Raw genomic sequence first — 20974 nt, forward strand, 5'->3', positions numbered from 1 at the left:
TGCGCCAACAGGGGGCGTGTCCGGGGGCAGTCGGAGCGCCTCACCATGATGCTCTTGTACATGTTGCCGTTGTTGTCCTCCACGCTGATGCGGATGATGCAGGAGTCCTCGAGCTGCTGGTTGTACACGGGAGGCGGCGCCGTCGAGGTAATGGAAGTCACGGAGACGGAGCGCTTGTGGACTTTGGGGTTGTTGTTGCAGGGCGGAGGGGAGGACAGGGGGTTGGCTAAGGACGACATCCCTGAGGAGCTGGTGTCCATGGAATGGATGGAGGAGCACGATGAGGATGACTCGGAGAGCTGCAAGAGGGAGCACGCCCCAGAGGAGCACGGGGCTGTTAGAGCCTTGGCCAACGGTGTGCGTCACAGTTCTCAAAGCAGAGCTGCTGGGACCCACGCATGTCAGTGACTTCCCCCACGCAGCCCACCGCACACAGGCATCTGGTCTCTCTCTCTCTTGGGTATGCACCCCCAGGGCAGATGCCAACCAGGGACTCAGTACTCGGCCCAGTCACCCTACATCTGTGTGAGGGAGGGGGTTCCCTCAGGTCCTGTTATTAGCTGCTCTGGGGGAAGTGAACCAGCAGGTGGCAGCAGACACCAGAAACTAGAGGCAACATGTGCTCCCAATGGAAGCCGGAAGCTTCCAGGGCAGGAGGAAAGAAAGCCTTACTGGCAGTTTATCCCGTCCCACTAGCCTGGGGTGGGGGGATGGTGCCTGAGATCCCACAGGGAGCATGTCCACCCTGTCCCCACTTCTCAGTCAGACTTTGTAGCAGGCGGGAAATGTTGATATGTTTAGAGAATTCTAAGGCAGGCCACAACATACAGCCCGTGTGAAACACTGGTCCTGCAAAGGCTGCAGGAGGCCAGTGGCCCACTCTCTGGCCACAGCAGAGGGTCCGAGGCCAGAGAGAAGACTGCCGGCAGTGCCCCCTGGACGTGCTCCCCAGCTCCCTGGCTCCCGCGGCCAGGCGCACAGAGCAAGGGCCCGGCCTGCCGCTGATGGCAGCGTGGTGAGTGAACCTGAAGGGACACCGTACCCCATCACCTCGGTGATACTTGTCCCTGCGGGGTTGTGATGAGCTCTCGTGCAGCTCGAGAACCAAACGCAGAGCAGCGTAAAGATGAGGGAAATGAGGGAACAGCGTCTTGCCCCAGGGAGCACAGCCTGTGGGCAGCCCTACCACTCTGCACATTTGCTTCTGCAGCCAAAGTGCTCGTTCTCCAGTGGTTGTTTGTCACACCGAGGACCAAGGACAATTCAGGAATGAGGTGCTTTCTGATGAAGTACACCGTGTTCTATGAGCACACCAATGACCACAGACGGAGGATGCTCCCCTCAGTCAGCGGTGTTCCAAAAAGTCATTAAACTGAATCATTCTGAGGATCAGTTGGTGTTGCAGAAAATGACAAGTAATTTCTCAGGAGTTAAGCCAATTACACCACTTAATCCTATCAAACAATCTGCAAGTCGTTTAAAAAATAAACAACATTCATTTCCTTCGCACCAGCTTCCTTCTCCGTGGAAAGGGAGCACAGGAATTCAGCTTTCTGATCGCCTGGCTTCCAGGAGAATGGAGTCTGCTCCACTGTATTCCTGTGAACGTCTGCCTACGGCACAACCACTCAGTGAATCCTACCGCTCGACTAGTTTACCTGGAGCCCAGCAAGCCGATGGGTCAGCTCGGAGACGCCGGGTCAATAACTGGGGCTCTGCCATACATGGTTCAGTTACATTTTTCCCTCATGTTCCCAAGGGCACCCACTAGAGGCTGGGCACCAGGGCTGACTGGCTGATGGTGGTGGCTGGCAGCCGACCAGCTCACGGTCGCCCCGCCGGTCGCCCTGCCTGCCCGTGCACCGCGATGGGCATCCACCACAGGGGGTCCACGTCCCAGTTACTGGTTCTGTTTCATCACCTTCTTTCTCTTTCATATAAATCCATTCTCCTTCCTTAGACTTCCCATGATTTTAATGACATTTATAATCACTTAAGATAAAGCCTTGACGATAAAGCTGGGAGAGAGCGGCTCTCCACTCAGACCACCTGAGGAGCCCCCACATTCTTAACAAGAGCTTACTCTGAGGAGCAAGTGGGAGAATGAGCGTTTGGAAACCACGATCCAGGGAGTGAAGCATAAGGAACGGCCTGTCAAGAGGTGAGTGGAGAGACTTCACGTTTTGACAGATTCAGTGCCGCAGGTCAAGGTCACGGAGAATGACCACACCCCTGGCTTAAGGAAACACCTGAGAAAACGGCTGTAGGTGTTTGCCGAGATTTTCCCTAAAATTAGGAAAATGTTCCCTGGGTTTCAAAACAGGCGAGAAACGCAGCTGGGGCGGCCTGGCTCTTCTCAGTCTGAGGGTCCCGGGCAGCGTGGCCTTCCTGCCCTGGCTGCTGTGTGACGAGGCCACCCCAGGACTCCCCGACTGCTGCTGTGGCTGTAACGGGATGTGAAGCAGCTCGGACACCTCGCAGAATGGACATCAACAACATGAAGGGACTGTCACCAACACGCTGCCTCTCCGGCCTGAGCACAGCCAAAGGGCCAGAGGCCACTCACACAGCATGTTCCGTGGCCAGGTCCTCCCCCACTGGTGCAGATTTTGGTCACATCAAAGTTGATGTCTTTGCTCCTAGCTCGGTGACTAACCACGGAAGCAGACATGCCCGGAAGATCAGGATGATGGGTCCTTTGCCTCGTCCTCACTGACTGCTGCCGTGTGGAAACTGGAAACTCTCCGCGGGAATTCTGTTATCGCCTCTCCTTTTAAACCACTTTCCTTTCGGGGGACGTGGTAGCTTGTGTCACTGTTACCAGCTCCTTCCCCTCCTCTGCGTCCATGCCCTTTGCCCTGCGGCTCCCCAGTTCCTCCCTCCCACGGCCGGGGAGTATAGTTCCCTGGCTCCGTTATTTGTGGGGATCTGGCCACATGATTGCTTTTGACCAATAAAATATTGGAGGTATGACCCAGGTGAAGGCTTCCTGGGTGCTTATAGGGTTGGAACTGCCCTCTGTTCACCTGCCTTAGCACGCTAAGAACAAGCCTCGGGGAGCCCTCACCCCAAAAAGAACAGAAGGCAGACAGGCCCGGCCCAACCCAGCCTGGCTGGAAGGAACCAGCCTGCGTGCACGACAGAGAGTGAGAGTTGCTGGCTTAGGTGCTGAGTCCGCAGCAATTTGCTGCGCGACACCGTTGCGGTGGAAGCCTGATGGACACAAGCTATGGCGCCAAGACGCGGACACATCTCTGTCTCCTGACTTTTCTGCTCCTTTGAAGAAAATCCTCCATCTCCTGGACGAAGTGCCGCTCCTGTTACAGGTTACACTCCTCCAGCTGCCTCTGGGTGTGGGTGCGCAGCGACACTGCGGACGCTGGAGGGGCCGACCCACACGCCCTTGGCCTTCAGACCTGAACCTCTGAGGAATGAGTCCCCAGACAGAACTCTGCTCCTGACACCTCCCCAGCACGTGGCTTCCAGACCCCCACGCGGTGATAAACTTGACAGCACACATTCCCGTGTCTGAGTTAAGAATTAGGGGGAGGGACGGCGTACCTTTTTCTGAGGCTCATCGGGCGTGTCCATGGGCGTGATGGAGCTCTCCTCGGCCTCTGAGTGGTTCGACTCGCAGGACGACACGCTGACGGAGTCCATGCTTTCGCCAGAGCTCCCGCTGGCGGTGGACTTGGGCTGCTCCTTGGCGGGAGTGCTACTGGTGATAATGTCCGACCCCAGGAACAGCCTGCGGAGAGCACAAGGCCGGGCGTTTGGCTCTCGTAAGTCTGGAATCCGTGACTGAGCAAATGCCAGGTCTGGCACAGATAACGCCCCTTGTTTATGACAGAATCATAAGCGTGTCATTCTGTAACACAACAATGTCACACTCAACCACACCCTATGACACTCTAGGTGACATGTTCAAATTGAAACTATAAATCCTCACACCCATATTATTACCCGACCAACCACACTCAGGCAGGCCTCACTTCTGCCGGACCCAGCATTTCGGTGTTAGTTAAGTCCTTGATGTTTTCTCAATCCCCTGTGCCCTGCCATTGTTAGTTTGGGAGAACATTTGCTACAAAGTGTCTAACAGATCACAGTAAACATCTTGTCCCAACCGATTCCCAACCTCAAAGAACACCCAGGGTGCTTAGCGGAATGAAGGGCAGTGTTAATCTGAAGTCTTTCTAGGTCAAGGGTTCTCCAGTGTTCTAGCAGTCTGCGGGCTGCTTGGGCAGGATCGGGGAATGAGCTCGTCGTGAAACGAACTCCATGAGGCCGAGGAAGACTGGCACTGAGCTGGACGAGAAAGCGCGGAGTGGGGCAGGTCCTGCTCCCTACAATCTGCCGAACTGCAGTAAACCGCAGTCCCTTCACTGTCAACAACTGGATAAGAAACATGAAAACATCTTTTTAAAGTTGGGCAAGACAGTAAGGAAAGCCCCGACAGGCCAGGAAGGAAAAGAAGACTGAAAACCAGAAGCACGTGAGCCAGTCCTGCAGCTGCTCTGCATGCGGAGTGGGAGGTGCCAGCCCTGGCAAACCAGGGCCGTGGACGGTAACATGCACACAGGCCCCAGAGCTGAGGGCTGCTGCCTGCACAAGGAAGGGGGTTGGAACTGAGACCCCTTACGAGGAGCCAGGACCCTCAGAGGGCTGTACCCTCAGTAAAAAGACCGGCTAGAAAAGCATCTTCCTATCGGCACGGGAAGGCGGTGGCGTGGCCTTTCTGTCCTCACGCGGGCCTGGGCGGAGAACCCGTCTCCCCGGAAACCAGGTGCGCGCTCAGCCAGCGCCTTGCTCAGACTCGCCACCCACGTGGTCTAGGAACCCCAGGCCAGTGACACTTCCGAGGAAACTAGATTTTAAAAGCAACAACAACAAACCTTTCTAGAGAAATAAACCTTCAACTCAGGCGGCAGAGAATTCCCTGATAACAATGAGCTCACAATACAAAATTATAAAATACACACAGAAAATATCCTACCCAAAGACGGAGTCCACAGGCATAACACACAGCAGGTGGAGACTCCTGAGGCCTTCAGATACAAGAACTGTCAAAAAAAAACCCTAATAATTTATTCATTCATCTGACAAATATCTGAGTGTCCACCATGGACCACTCTATAAAATAAGAGTGTTTTAAAAGTATTAAAGATATGAGAAAAGAAGTTGAAAACAGGTCTTAAGAGCAAGATACTCTGGCAAATGTAATTTGAAAAAAAAGTTCACTTCTAGAGTAAAACAATGTAGTGATTTAAACACTCCGTGCAAGGATTAAATAAGTGGTGAAGAGGGAAAGTGTGCACTAGATGATAGATCTGAAGAAAACCCTTGGAAATAGGCATCCAAACATGAGACACGGGAAACAAGACAGGTTAACGGACACAGAGAGCAGAGTGAGAAGTGCCCGGTGTGTGCGGGCAGAGTCCTGCAGGCGCCGGCTCAGAGGATGGGGGAGGCACCACATCTGGAGAGAGGGGAGCTGCGAAGGTTCCAGAACTAACAACCCCCATGGGTGCTCAGAGCCAGGGACCACATCTAGGGTAATGGGATAAATCAGACTGAACCCCCACTTAAACTGCGTAATAACATACAAAAGAGAGAAGAAATTCTTCAAAGCAATAGGGTGGGGCAATGATACAAAGGAACAGTAATTAAATAGTTATCAGACCTCTTAAAAGCAACCACAGAAGTCAGAAAACATGGAATAATACCTTCAAAGTGCCGAGTAAAAAAAACAGTCATTCTCGAATTCTGTGCCCGTCCAATAGAATTCCAAGAGTGAGGGCGAAACACTGTCTTGGACAAAGGCTGACAGCGCCCCCCACGAACAGACAGCGTGGAAAGAAGCAGTAAACGGAGGGGATGAATAGGAAGCAAGTAGGAATGGCACATCCCCAAACAAGCACTGACCCTATAAAGTAACAGTAACAGAAACACTAAGGATGACCTTGATTTGGACTAAGTATTTTAGGAATCACAAGCTCAAGTTCCAAGACCTGGAGCACGCTTTTCCTGCCTCCTCGCCACCCCTCCTGCCCTGTTCTCTAGGTCGCCTCCTTCCTCGGACGTCCAAGCACTGCTGGGGCTGGGGCAGGGGCTGGGGCAGGGGCTGGGGCTGGGGCAGGGGCTGGGGTGGGGGCAGGAGGGGCTAAACCCCGATCGAAGCCCACAGAAGGAACACAGCGCTCCCGTCTCACGCCTCCACGGGCTGCAAGGCGGACCTTCCGGTGCGGGCCCTCAGCCCAACATCTGAGTCTGTAGTTTAGAATGACATTGTCCAAAGACCAAAGGTCCTTCCAGCTGTGCGACTTAATGAGGTCGTTCTGCTTTGTAAAGGTTAATTCTAACTCAATACTAGGCATCTCCAGCCTTCAAACAAGGCCCCCCTTCCCCCGGGGGCTCCAAATACTACTCTCCAGCCTCTCTGAGCAAATGGGTCATTAAATGTGGGGGGAGCAAAAAACCACATTTTCCCTATCTGTAAAAATGCTAAGGTCATACAATCTTTTGAAAGTATATGAAAACACCCTTATATGTATAATACAAAAAATAAGATGGGGACTTTTGACCTCTTTTATTCAAAATAAATGTTCACACTCAACCACAGATACCAAGGATTGAACTGAAGCATCTGGACAAGGTTCCACTAGTGACAGAGGCGTGTCAAGTGTCCTGCATGGAGCACTCTGCGTGGGGCTCCGAGCCTTGGCAGTTGTGCCTCTCCCGGACTTCCCGGGGAGGGGGTGTCCTTGCAGAGCCGTGCACTGGAGGGACGCAGGGAGGGGAGAGCATCCACACCATGTATGTGGACACTTGGGTTGGAGCAGTTATATAGGGACAGGTGTGCAGAGCCAACCACCTGAGCACAGGGAAAGAAAAGCAAGTGGGCAAAGGTGGTGGCACGTACAACAGGATCTACCCGTGCTGCCCTCTGACGGCCCAGAAACCCCCAATGCTTCGTGGTGCCGAGAGGTCCGCCGAGAGGCCCTGCGTCCCTGCACGCCCTGGTCAGGGGGCCCGGCTCCCGGTGCAGGAACTGACCTGGCCGGCGGCCCCGGTGTGGTCAGGCCTTTGGGTTTTCGCAAAAGAGAGCTTGTTCTCCCCCATAAGCGCAGCAATGAAAAAATAGCAAGATATGATGGAAAATTCCATGAAGGTGAATCCAAAAGCTCATAGTGCTAGCACGAAGGAGGGCCCAGGTGGACACTGAAGCAGAGAGAGAGGTTGGGCAAGACATCAGGATTGCCTTAAAAATGCTTTCTATAAAATCACATGCTCCAACCGAATCCTCAAATGCCTCACGTCACCCGGTAGACATCAGGAAGGAAGAAGCGTGAGCAGCTTCTGAGAGTGGGAGACCCCACCGTCCACGCCCCGAAAGGGCCTCTGTGTGCTCCACTGGGGAAATGGCAGTACCCAAGTTCATGTGCCATCCTGCCTTAGAGCAACTCGCTGAGCAGGGTGGAGAGACAGTGCAGGGAGTATCAAAATTCATAAAAACACTCAGAACCCTGACCCTCCCCCTGAAAAACAAACAACAGATTCAAAAAGTACTGACAGAAAGTTGTTCCACAAACCATAGCGGTAGCTTTCCATGGAGAGCGAGGTGCTGTTTGGGGTGTTGCGACCCCACTGGTGCTGGCTGCAGCCCCCCGAGGGGGTCATGATTACCCTCGTCTCACAAACCACAGACGAGAAATTCACACGGTAAGTAGCTGGGCGGGTTGACATGTCAGCTGAGCGTGGCTCCCAAGCCCACTCCGCCATGAAAAAACTGGCCAATACCCAGTCACTGCCGTGCTTTTCCTTGGCCACAACCGGTGTGTCACTAAAAAGATGAGACACAGGTGTGTATCCTCAAAGGAGAGGGGGGTCTGGGCAGCTGGAGGACGAGGAGCAGAGCGAGCAGGACAGAGGAGGAGAGACAGGTACCGGGCAGGGGTCAGGGCTGGGGCAGCGCTGCGGACCCTGAAGTCTCCTGAGGGCCACTGCCGGGACTCCGGAGTTTATTCAAGAGGAGACACCCTGGCTGGTGTAGCTCAGTGGATTGAGCACGGGCTGCAAACCAAAGTGTTGCAGGTTCGATTCCCAGTCAGGGTACATGCCTGGGTTGCAGGCCATGACCCCCAGCAACCGCACATTGATGTTTCTCTCTTTCTCTCTCCCTCCCTTCCCTCTCTAAAAATAAATAAAATCTTAAAAAAAGAGGAGACAAGTATCTGAAGAGGGCTCCAGAGGGCCTCTCCTCTGCCCAGCACTGAGCTGAGCAGACAGCCATGAACACGAGGGGCAAGCTCCCTCTTTCAGGTGGCTGACATCCTTGGAAGAAAAGAGCCAGTGTGATTGGCGGTGATCGGGGTGGACAGCTGGTTGGAGGGGCGCTGTCTCACGAGGTGACATTTTGGCAATGTTGACCATGGAGCATGGGCATGCCAGGCCAAAGAAACAGCCACCGCAATGGCCCCGAGCGACCCTGCTGTGGCTGTGGGGTGGCGGGGAGATGGTGAACAGGTGGAGTGATGGGTGGAGGGACTGTGGTCAGGAAGCTGGGGAAGACGGTGCAGGGCCTAGTAAGCTAGGATAAGGAGTTCAGGCTCTATCTTAAAATAAAACCAGTGGAGCTTTTCAGCAAGGAAGTGATACAGGCCGGTGTACATTTTACGAGGCCACCAGACTCGGGTGGAGAAGGTCTGTCGGGAGAGGCGTAGGCCGGAAGCGAGGACAGGTGCTGCTCGACTGCCCTCGGCAAGAGTGACGGTGGTTCACGCCGGACCCCGCAGTGGGGAAGAGCGAATGGACTTTCAGGACAAAGAGAGGAGCTCTTTAACAAGTGAGAGAACTGTCCTGCACTTTCCCCTGGCTCAGGGGGACCGTGTTGAATACACTTCCTCTCCCCAACTCTGACCGGACCCCCAGAGGCCCCCGGGGTCCCGGAGGGGCACTCACAGGCTGAGCCTCTTCACCATGCTCTTGCGAGGCTTGGGCGAGGTGGCGCTGGCGTCGGGCGCCGCTTCGATCTCACAGGACAGGGCGTAGCTGGGGAGAGAAGGAGGCGCGGGAGGTCAGAGCGGAGCAGGTGAAGAACAGATTTACATCCACGTGATCTGCTGGTTTTATTTTAGAGGAAGGTCCTGACTATTCAAAGTGAAGACATGCACTAGGTTGTTCTATCACCCATGTCAGAGGGCACTGACTTAATGGCCAGATCTTACAAATCTGCATGTGTGCCTCCGCCAGCACACAGACTGAGGCTGATGAGCTCCGCCTGCCTCGAACCGTGGATTTGTGTTTCGTGGCAACATCAAAGGCTGATGCCGATCTCTTTCCTGATCATGCTCATCCCACTGCTAAGTCGGGGAGAACCATCGCTTCTCTGCTGTCTCACGCCTGTTGCTGTGTGTGTGTGTGTGCGTGCACATGTGCATATATACTTAACTATTTTTCCTCTAAGTTTCTTTGAAAGAAGAGACTTTTGTAAACGACCTAATCTTCAGCGAACAGAAGCAGTTATATTACCGATAAAGATATATCAATATGGTTTTTAATTGCCAAAGCCTCTTAAATTAAAAGCGCTCCAGATTCAGATACCCCCCTGCCAGGCAGACAGAAGTCCCATAAACACAGGAGGAGCTGGTATCCAACCTGAAGTGTCTTTTGTGAAAACCTGAACTCCAGCTAGCAGGTGCATTTGGTTCTGGGTGGGTGAGGAAGGGTAAGTGTGGTAGTTAGCTTGGTTAGTTGCTAATTATGTGTACATTTTTTGAACCTAAAGACAGGGACAAGTGTTTGTTCAATAGAAGGCAGGACTAAGTCATTGATATGGGAATTGCTCCAATATTAACTTAAGCTATGGGGATTTTTATAAATTGCAAGAAAAAAAGGATATGTTTAACAAGATTCCTTCAATCATTAAAAAGTCAATCACACAGCTGATGCTTTGAGCCTGGACTTCAATCCAAACCATGACCCAGTGATATGTTCCACGTGGGGGAAGGGTGACACAGAGAGAAAGCTGATTCACACGTGTGATCGTCAGACCAGAAAATGTGAAGAGGCATAACTACTTTATTTTCTGCATAGCAGAGAAAACATCTTCACCAACTGAAGCGAACTCTGAGCGAAGCAGAGGTTTGGTTTTAATGTAACAGGACCGATCTATTCTGGGATTTAAAGAGACCTCAGAAATCACCTGCCTTTCAAATGGGGAAACTGAGGCCTACAGGGGTTACACGGTTTGCCCAGCATTAGACAGCCCCCGCCAGAGCTCAGGCTGCAGAGTCAGCAGACCTGAGCGTGAGTCCGGACTCCCTCACTGTTGCTGATTAGTTGCGGTACTTCACTAGACCCCGTTCCCTCACCGGCAAAACACTTAACGTGCTGTCGGTTCTGCTGTCCCTGGTAAAGCACTCACAGAAGCCCCTTGGTCTACAGCGGGGGCCAGCGACTATTCTCCACGAAGGACCAGGCAGTAAGCAGTTTAGGCTTTGCAGGCTGCGAGCTCTCTGTAGCAACCGCTCAGCTCTGCCTGTACAGCACGAAAGCAGCCATAAATAGATGTGAACGGATGGGCTGGGTTGCAATAGAGCTTTATTTATGGATAATGAAATTTGAATTTCAAATGACTCTTCCCTGCAGTGTGCTGGATACGGCCTGCAGACTCGAGTCCTGCATGGTAAAGACACGCGACCGCTGGGCCGAGGCTCAGACACTACAGGCGATATTCCTGTCCACGCTCGTCCGCCACTATTGTGAAACCTGCCTCTTGTGTTCCAGCCGCACCAGAGTCCTCACTGGTCCTCCAAATGCCAAGCATGCCAGGCCACCAAGCCTTTGGAATGTCTGTCTCCCATTCTCCTGGAGCAACCTTCTCTCTGCTTCCCAACCCCCCCCAAATGTTAGCACTTTATGACTATCTTCCCTATTTCCACCCATCCTTGGTCAAATGAATGGTTTTTGCCCAAAGGTCCTGCAGCATTTTATTTCAATTCTTCACGAGCCTGGTTCCCTTCTCTGATTAAAAGCCGGCACCAGTTAACAACAGCAACAAACATGGTGATGACGGTGGTGGCAGTGGCGGTGGTGGAGGTGATAGAGGTGGTGGAGGTGGAGGTCAAGGTTATGATAGTGATGGTGGTGGAGTTGATGGTGGAGGTGATGGAGGTGGAGGTCAAGGTATGATAGTGGTGGTGGTGGAGGTGATGGTGGAGGTGATGGTGGTAGAGGTGGTTGTGGAGATGATGATGAAGGAGGTGGAGGTGGTAGTAGTGGTTGTGGTGGAGGTGGCTGTGGTGGAGGTAAAGGTTATGATAGTGGTGGTGGTGGAGGTGATGGAAGTGGTGGTGGAGGTGGTAGAGGTGGTGGAGGTGGTGGAGGTGGCGGTAGTAGAAGTCAAGGTGCTGATGATATGATAAGCACTTTAACAATGTTTTCCCCAATATTCCATTTAATCCTCACAAACAGGTATCGCATAGAAGCACACCCTAAAGGTCAGGAAGAATAAGTGACTTCCTTAGGTTACAAAAACAAGTAAATGTAGAGCGGGGATCTGAAAGCACATCTGCTGATGCCATCAACTCAGCTTTTCCCGCCACATCATTATCCTTCGGAAACCGAGCATCCCGAACCTCCAGCTGCGCACCAAACAGCCGGTGAGTGAACGGCCACACGAGGAACTGGACGCCGCATTCCCCTTGCGACACCGCGGCCCCGCCTCGGTGGGCAGTGCGTCCACCCACCTCTCCTCCTCCGTCAGGAGCTGCTGCCTCTGGAACCACTGGATGAACTTGGGCTCTGGGGCCATGCAGTAGCTGTTGCAGGCAGATTGTAAGAGCTTTATCTGGGCGATCACTTCAAACTCCTGAAGAAGACAGAACATCAGAAAGAAAGAGTGAATAATAAAGTCAACCCAATACACGTTTTCTTCAATATGAAAAATGCCACATTTGGAAAAACAACGGAGACAATCGTTGAGGCGGGCTCCAAAGCACTGCCTTCCTTAGAAATAAAGTAACTGAACTCTTAAAAATTCCAACTCGCAGTCTCCCAAGTCCTTGTATGCTTTAATTGTCGATCCCCCGTCCCCCTCAATAAAGCAATGTATGTGAATAAAACCGGCTACCAAAGCAACTCAAACTAGTTACTGCCTAAAAGCATAGCAAATTTCTTTTTTTCTTTTCCATTTTTATTCTAAGGGTAGAAAAGTTTATTCTTAAATTCAATACTTCCAAAATGTCTTTAAATTTTCTATTTCTATGGCCTAAAAGATTAAAAAACAATTTAAGTCCAGAAGTTCCCAAGTTCCCCTACCCATCTTCTCCAACCCTCTCTCCCCAACAGGTGCACCTCGGTATGGCTGAGTATCTAAACATTTCCGGGCCTCGTAAACGTGAGTGTTTAGATTTCCCGAATCCTTGGGTTGCTTCTACTCCAGTACATCATTTAACTAAGTCTTTTAAAGCTCACAAGAGAAGCAAGCATGTAATTATGTCTGAAATTATTTATACTTCTTTAGATGCATCAATAAAGATTTTTATTTTGGAGTAAGCAATGGGTATAAGCCTTAGCCTTAGATTTTACACTCAGGCTTTCTCTCGAGTTTTCACATGCTAGACTTAAGGGGAAAGAGATTACAGTCCAGGGTCATTCTGAAGTTAAAGGACAAAAGTGGGTAACTGTGGAGGCAACCACGACTTGTTCTCTCATTACAGGATGTGACAGAAGTAACTCAGCAACTGGAAGATCCCATGGTGTCAACATCCTATCCATGACCTCAGTCCTCGGGCTCAGTGTCCTCAAGGAAATTGTATCATCAGGCGACAGAGGCGAGTATGCTCTACGGAGGACAGGAGACTGACATCTGTCTCCGTGAGTAGATCTTGTCTCCAGTGAGCTCAGCCTGCTTAGCTCCTGAAATTCTGGCTTGAACTCCAAGGTCATTTTCTTCCGAACGTTTCTCTGACCCCTCAAGTTGGGGATCTATGCCCCTCCTTCATGCCCCTCTAGTACCCACTACTCCTGCTCACAGCCCTTGATCAGGTGGCATTAAAATGGCCTACTTGTGTGTCCACCTTCCTCCTGGGTTGGAACTTTATGAGGCAAGGAGCTCTGTTTTTGTTCTGTTTTCTTTTCTTTCTGCTGCCGTACCCAAACCTACCATAGTTAGGTGTATTCTGACCCATGTTAGGTGTGTGGTCGGTATTTGTGGGATAAAAGAATGAGTGAAAGACTGAAGAATAATAAGGGCACTCTGGGGTGAAGTTACTATTTTTCACACTCATCTTCCTTTGGGTCTTTAAAATATCTATTTCAATACACCATGCTAACACTGTAGCCATAGCAAATTCTCAAAGCTCTCTGTTTATCTTTTTTTAGTGCAGTGCAGAACTATTCTACTGTCCATAAAGGGAATTAAAATTTATGCTGAACACCCTTTCCTATGCTGACAGGAAAGAAAAAGAGTGATTACCCACATACAACAATGAAGACCCTTTCCTTCCCTGTCTTAAACAGACCCATACGAGTTAACCATCTGCGAGCTCTTCTTTGTCATTTATTCTTATGAAACCCCTTCTCCTTAACAGGATAAATTACTGAAGCTAATTGCAAAGAAGGAGAGGAGGAGGGGGTGAGGAAAAAAATGTCAGCTTTCCAAGAGCTGGACAGGATTTGAACCCTGGCTCTGCTACCAGGTGACTCTGCTCAAGTGACGTCATCTCTCTCAGTCATGGTTCCCTCACCTTTGACCTGGGGATGAAAATATCGACCTCCCAGGGCTCTTGGGGGGTAATGTATAGGAAACATGCCAAGCTCAGTGGTATATGGCAAATGTTTGGTAAATGCTAATTCATTTTTTCTGCCTCTACAAAAATAAACACAAAAACTTATGTCCACAAGATCTCTACTTACCCTTCTCCTTTTCTCAAAGTTTATCAGTCCACCCTGAAAGAAATTTTTTAAAAAAAAGAGTGACAAACCAAACTACTTTGAAACACAGCCAAGGCCTATGTTGTTCTAGATCTTATTACAATCAACCAAGTCATAATTATTAATAACACTATACTTATGGCTACTATGGAGGAAGAGAAGCATCGTTTGCCTCAAGACAAGCATTCTTTCAATAACAAAAGGACAGGGTAGGCAAACAGGCTTCTCTTAAAATGTGTTTGGAAACCACTAAAATAGTAATGATTAAGGAGTTACAATTCAGAATCCAAAAACATTTGCAGAACCAGGAAAGGCAAGAGCTTGAGTAAATGTTCCTTTACGCTTTTTTCCTTGACCAAAAGCAACAAGAACAGATGGTCCCTGACTCATACTAGGAACCACGTTGTCAATGGTTTATCAAAAGGGAAGTCTCTTCTACGCGGCGTTGTGCAAAGATGAGTTTCAATTCTTCATCCCCCAGCCCCTGTTCTCGGTGGCCGAGTTTAAGTTCTAAGTCATTGGCCTCCCCCCGCAAACTCCCGACACCAGGGCGTGTTTCCTGAGACACGTGGAGGCAGAGGACGTGAGGAGACTTTGAGCTCAGGAGATATGGCCCGAATGAGCGTGTCCACGTCACGATGAACTTGGAGGCACGTACGGACACCATCGTGCTCCTCCTCCTCATCACAAAGGCTGGGCGCGTGATAACCGCAGAGGCGAGATAAACTTAAATATACACGAGCAATCCCTAAATCTCATTTCCAATATCCAATTTATTCCCCACTTAATATTTTATTACTGTTAATAACAAGTAGCTTGTTTGATTGGGTTCACCTCTTTTCCCGTTAAGAGAGAGCGCACCTGCCCAAGAGTGGGTGCCTCAGAGCAGAAAATATGAAAAAAAACGGAAAACTTAAAAACCTACAAACTTGACCGACTCCTTACCCCATCAGACAGAATGGAATGTTAGGGCACATCACCACCTCCCCAAACCCAACTCAACATCAAGGTCGTGCTCAAACCCGCTCCTTCATAAGGCCCTACCATCTCATCCCTCATGTGGAAGCAAGCATGACCTCCCCTCTCCATCACAGCGTTTGTGTTCGAATCCTGAAGAGTTCTAGCAGCCACTGCCTGCTCCGCTACCTGCCTTCCCCAAGGCTGTGAGCCACTTCCAGCGTGACTCACCTCTGTGCTCCTCGGAGCAGCCAGCACAGTGCCTCGTGCACGATGAGCCCACGGCGGGTACTCAGAAAAGTGAATTTCTCCCCTGGGCACCCACTCAGAAGGTCGCAGGCCCACTTGTGCCACCTGCATGGCACTCACCTCGATGTAGTCCTGAAGGGCGGTGTCCAGCATGGTCAGGTCGGTCAGGAAGGTGCCCAGGTAGGGCACGGTGCCCTGCATCACGCCCTGAGGAGCAAGCACAGCAAGACTGTCTTGGTTGTTACTGCCACGCCTGGGGCTTCGAACACCTCCCCGCTGGAGCACACGGGCCAGCCGCAGGCTACGGGCAGCAGCGTGCCCATGCGCACTTGGAAGCCGCGATCCTCGAACGGCCAGGTTGGGAGATTAACTAAGGACCATTCCAGGCCTCATGTGGGGCCATTACTGCTAATCCATGAATACAAGTTTGAAAATCCCTACACAAACAGCACAAGAACTCCATCATGTAATATCTAACTTTCAAGGTCTTGAAAACCAAGCCCCAAAGCCGGGAAATTAGACAACGGTCACGGGTGGTCACAGGGGGCTTATACTGTGTCAGCTCGGGTGTGAGACGCCTGTTCTCTGTCAGCGCGAGGAGACACAGCGGGTGGTCTGGAATGGTCATCGGGGAGGGCGAGGGCCACCGCACACTGGAGAAGAGTGCTGGGGACCACACGGGGACAAGACGTCACTGTGACAGGGGCCCCATGGCCTGGACTTCATGACTCACTTCCAAAGAACAGCGGAGGGAGGGGGAAATCGTGGCTTTAGAGTGGAAAGCCTGGCAAACTCTATCTCGATCAAGTGATGAAGGGTAACACCCCGAGTGACACTGGGAGTCACGCCGACAGCATTCGCCCCTCGACAGGGTGTGGTGAGGGGCGTGGTGAGAATGGCACTCACCCCGGGACAGTCTCCCGAAAACCCGCTCCTTCGTCTAATGACCAGGAACACCACAGACTCGCCCTGATTGCGGGGCATTCTCAGGATGGTCAAGGTCATGAAAACCAGGGAAAGACGGAGACACGGGCACAGACCGGAGAAGACCGGGGGACGTGACGAGTGAACGAGTGTGGCGCGTGGGTTGGCGCCCGCGAGGAAAGAGGACGCTAACGGACAAGTGCCGCGAGGCACAGGAAGCCTGGGTTTCGGGCAGCAGTGGCCCGCCAGTGCCGTGTCTTCACATTGACAGATGTGCCACGGCCACGGAAGACGTCCACCGGGGAACTGGGCGAGGGCTTCACGGAAACTCACGGAACCTCTGGGACCTATCTGTCAGTTCCAAAATCAAAAAGCTTATGTTTTTAATTGGCCCTTGGAACTCAAAGTAGAAATACTTAACTGCAGGTCTATACCATATTGATTTCACCAAATTTCCTTTGAGATCATCTTTGTTCTCCATAAGGCCACCAAGGCCCTAACTGCATTGAAAAGAAAAACAAAAGGGCATTTCCACGGTCACCTTATCCCAAAGTCCACGGAGGCACTTAGGGAAATTCTGGAAGGAGAGGACAGTCCGGGCCGGGGCCAGGCCGGGCTGCCGCGGTGCGGCTGGCCGTGTCCTCAGCCAAACCCGCTCCGTGAGCTCACCCCTCGGAGGGCCGTGTCCTTCAGGAGCTCGCTGTCAGCTGCAGTGACTCCTTCCCCGTCAGGCACACCGGGTCTCGTCCCGAACCAAAATAATCTTCTTTTTTTTAGAAGCTATTTTTAACTTGTCTTTGAACAACTGAGAGAGTCTGAAACGCTGGGAGTTTTTTATAGGCTCTAGGTCACAGAGTACAGGCCCATCCTCCAAGAACACCCCTGACTCAGGTCCAGCTCTCTGAGCAGGATGAAAACGTGGGGAGTCTGTCAGTCTCTGGTCCCCCCCTCGGGTTTTCCCCCCTCGGGGCTCAAAGTTAAGAAAGCTTCTCCAATAAAGCTGAAGATGATAAGAACTCTCCTTCAGCCTGGAGGAGGGAGGTGTGATGTTCCTGGGCCCTGAAAAACCAGAAAGACCTGGTCTGTCCTTGGGGTTGGTGAGGAGAGCTGCCAAACGCCTGGGGGGTGGGACCACCGACACCTCCAGGAACACAGACCCAGTCGTCCGGGAAGCACACACTCTTTCTTCAGCACGCCCGTCCTGGGCCCCCTGGGCTACAGTGTGCAAAACCGATGGCAGTAATGCGTTCCCACCGGGGAACTGAGGCCCAGGAGGCCTCCAGGCCAAGGGAGCGGTGGCTCCCAAGTGCAGGAGTGGATGGAGGCAGCCAGCAAGAGCAACAGACATCCACCAGCTGCAGACTGTCCCTCACCTCCAGAACAAGTACCTCCCGAGAACACCGTGGTTTGTGATTTTAAGCGCTCACTTCCTGCTGGGTCACATGGGAGTAATAACACATCTCCTACAGGCCTCCCCGGGTGACTGAGAACTGAGAACAGGCGAGATCGGAGGAGAGCAGAGGACCGGCAGGGAAGCGTGGGCGCCCTGCAGACTGAAGGTGCCTGCCTGAGGACGCTCCCCCGCGGGTGTCAGGGGAGAACGGCGCCTGAGCGTACCATGTCCTTCTGGAGCTGAAGTCGCCTCTGAGTCCGCTTCTGGTTCTCTTTGACACTGCTGTCCAGGTTTGCAAATTTTGAGGTTCCTTCCTGAAAGAGAAACACACGTGGAGATGGGGATGGAGAAGGGCGACACCAGGAAGAAGTGCGGTGACATCTCGTTCCAGGTCCGGACCCTCTGCCCACCCCACCTGTCTGGACGCCAGGAGAAATGAAGGGGCCCGCAGCCTGGGCAGAGCCACACAAGGGCCCTCTGGCTGGTCGCCAGTGGTCTGTTTGTAACGAAACCTGGCGGCCTTGGATTGTCCCGTTCCCCCCTCATCTGTAAGGACAGCCTCGGTTGGGTTATAAAATCAACTGTCCACACAAGGCAGGCAATTCCTAGAAGTGGGGACCATTTCTGCACACCCCAAATTCCACTCGGAGCCATCACGCATCCTGGAAACGGAGATCCGTTCCTCTCTGTTTTGTGATTTCTTGATCTTAGCCAGAAGTGCACGTGCCAGCGTTCTGCGAAAAGGGGCTATTTCTGTGGTATTTCTTAGCTAAACGAAACTTCTGTAGAGGAAGCTCTCTGAGGAAGCCCAGCGCCGGGGTACCGCACGAATCCACGAGAGGCAGACCTGCACACATTTCCCCCCCCCCTTTCCTTGCCCACTCAGGCCTCTCGAGCCGCCTCCCGGGTTCAGAACGCTTACAAACCGAGGCCTCCTCCGGGCGCCCGAGGGCAGACGGCTGTCCTCTGCCTCCTCCCTCCGGTCTGTTGTAACAACCGGCTCTTTTCAGCTCTCCTGCATAATGACTAATGTCGAGTTTGCTGACTGAACACGAAGTGCTTTTTTCCGCCTTGTGGTTTCAGTCTTGTGAAGGTCACATTTTCCAGGAACCGTATGAATGGGAGACACATTTCACAGTTCAGTAGCGTGCCACGTGCACATCAGTTTTCCCTTAGTCAGTTTCCCTGGGTTTATTCTATTTCCAGAGCATGTGACCTCTCGCTGCCGTCCGGCTGTACCGGGCTCTTGGTCAGTGACAGGGCCTTTCTGATGGCAGGGAGGTGTCCATCATCTCCCGTCACTCGCCAGCCTCATCCCAGGTCCAGGAACACCGCTGGGGACAGGACCCACAGGGACTTACTACCCACTTTAGTTCTCCCTATGGCAATCGATCAGCAGGAGCATTGTCATTTAATAATCTCCTACTTCAAGTTTTTCCTGGGGGTGAATGAAAGTGGCCTAAGATGTGCCATTTCCTGTGCTAGGAGGGTGTGAGTCCACCCAAATTCTTGAGAATCTTCTCGGGGCGAGAGATCGATGCTGACTCCAGTAAGAGCGGCCACCCCTTCCAGCTCGCAGGCCTTTCCGGCCCCCTCCACTGTCTCCGTCGTCGGCAGAGGGATTCTGCACAGGGATTATTGCGGTGCGCCTGAAGCTCTTACCAAGAATTTCGGAAAAGTTAAAAGGCCCCTGATGATCACAGAGAAACAGAGATGGGAGGGACCTTAAAAGAACACTTAGGACAACTCCCTCTTTGGTGGGGAGACAAGGACCCGAGACGGGGAGCTCAAAGGTGAGCTGATGTCGTGACTTCAGGGTTTCATGAAGAGGAGAGCCCATCAACGGCCGGAGAGCCAGCTGACGCAGTTCTTCCAAGTGAGGTGTCAGCTGAAAAAGCCACTGCCCGCCAAACCCAGCAGTTCCAGCTCCTTTCTTCCCCGGCCCTGACTCCTCTGCTCGGCAACGCCAGTCCCTCGAAGCTTCTCGAGGCTTTTTATAGGTTCAGTGACCACGTCACTCCGGCACTTTCCTCCTGCCTCTTTGCTGCTCCTGCTCACACCTCCTTAGTGGTTCTTCTTTCTGCCAAAGTCGTCGTCTTGTTTTTTGCTAAACTCATGTCTTTGCAAATACTATCCAGGCCCAAGGCCTTAATCACCACCTGTATTTGGATGGATTCCAGGGCTCTCCCTGCACGAATTTCCCACTGCCTCCCACTCGTCTCTCCCACTCCCTAGCACAGAGGTCCTGCCAGAGTCTCACCACCTCTTTCCGTCTTCAGAGGAGTTCAGTTGCCCTCTCCATCCTGTTCCTGGGCCTCGGGGGCCATCTTCTCCCAGGTGTTACCCAGGCAGTGGGTCCTCCTCCATGCGTGTAGGTTGAATTGTAGCTCAGAAGCTAATGGTAATTATGTGAATAGGTCTTCCCAGTCTCCTGCTCCCACTCAGACCTTAGTGTGTTGAGGGTTCACTGAACAATAACACGTCTGTACCAGAGCCAAGTTCCTGGGCCTTCCTAGACGCTGTCCGAATCACTTCAACCCAGAGGAATTCTCACCAGGAGTCCCAGGAACCAAGGGAATTTAGTGGGGCTCTGCTTCCCTGTTGCTTTGAAATTTGTGGATTCCATAATGTACCTGCTTAGAATGATCTCAGTTCCAGAAACCAGATGGAGGTACCAGGTTTAAGATAATCTTTAAGTAAAATAAAAACAACTTTCCAACAAGAGGAAAACTATAGATTCTTGCTAACCATTATGTTCCCTCAGTCATAATATGACGGAGTTGGCTCATTACACCTACCCAGAAGCAGAAGAGAAGAGAGACCACTTAAGACTAAGATTATCCAAAACCAAAATGATTCCGATACCCAACCACAAACCGGACGAACGTAGGAGTGGCACATTAGACACCGAGGCCAGCAGCTTTGCAGTGGTTCTCCTGAGAACCTCATTACCTGGATTCCGCTTTTTTACAATTGTGCTGAGAATTAACTCCCCGAATTACGTATCTCATGCTAAAGAATGATCAACAAAGATGACTGGAAGGACCCACGTGTCCACACGCGCACCCCAACATTCCACTATCACTCCTGACAATGCACAGGCTCCATGCATTCCTGGCCAAGTTTTCCATTTCTTTGGGATTCGGGCCATACAGAAGAAATTTAACTTGGAGCCCTGGGGTAAACGATGACTGTTAGGAAAGGTTTATGGGACCTTGAATGCCTGGCTATGGCTTTGTTCCTGAGGTCTCAGCCAGACTGTCACAGGCAGTGAGCTGAGCAGTCTTCGATTTATCTCCTCCGCAGGGGTGACTCAGACCTGCTGCGACGCGAGCGTGCGGCTCCAGTGAGTCTCGCTTCCTATTGGGGATGGGGAGGCCGTGCAGTCACCTCCTTCCAGCCAGATGGGTCTCCACTTCAAGTCTGCAGACCCGGGGTGGGGGCGGAGCGTGAGGCAGGGCGCAGGAATGCGGCCTCAGCAATCACTGGTCAGTGTGTCATGAAGCGACCTGG

The 20974-nt window shown here is 52.0% G+C and overlaps 1 protein-coding gene across 3 annotated transcripts in view; it reads right to left on the reverse strand.

Annotated features, from left to right (window-relative positions):
- RGL1 (ral guanine nucleotide dissociation stimulator like 1) overlaps nt 1-20974 on the reverse strand; it is a 218558-nt gene that overhangs the window by 8233 nt on the left and 189351 nt on the right. For all 3 annotated transcript variants that reach the window (XM_028530834.2, XM_028530835.2, XM_028530836.2), the window contains 7 exons: nt 17686-17775; nt 15265-15351; nt 13921-13953; nt 11751-11872; nt 8962-9051; nt 3562-3748; nt 45-299 (listed from right to left, as the gene is read on the reverse strand). In XM_028530834.2, the coding sequence (XP_028386635.1) occupies nt 45-299; nt 3562-3748; nt 8962-9051; nt 11751-11872; nt 13921-13953; nt 15265-15351; nt 17686-17775 (864 nt within the window). The remainder of the gene's footprint in view (nt 1-44; nt 300-3561; nt 3749-8961; nt 9052-11750; nt 11873-13920; nt 13954-15264; nt 15352-17685; nt 17776-20974) is intronic.

This window comes from Phyllostomus discolor, chromosome 14 (genome assembly GCF_004126475.2).
Source record: "Phyllostomus discolor isolate MPI-MPIP mPhyDis1 chromosome 14, mPhyDis1.pri.v3, whole genome shotgun sequence".
NCBI lineage: Eukaryota > Metazoa > Chordata > Mammalia > Chiroptera > Phyllostomidae > Phyllostomus > Phyllostomus discolor.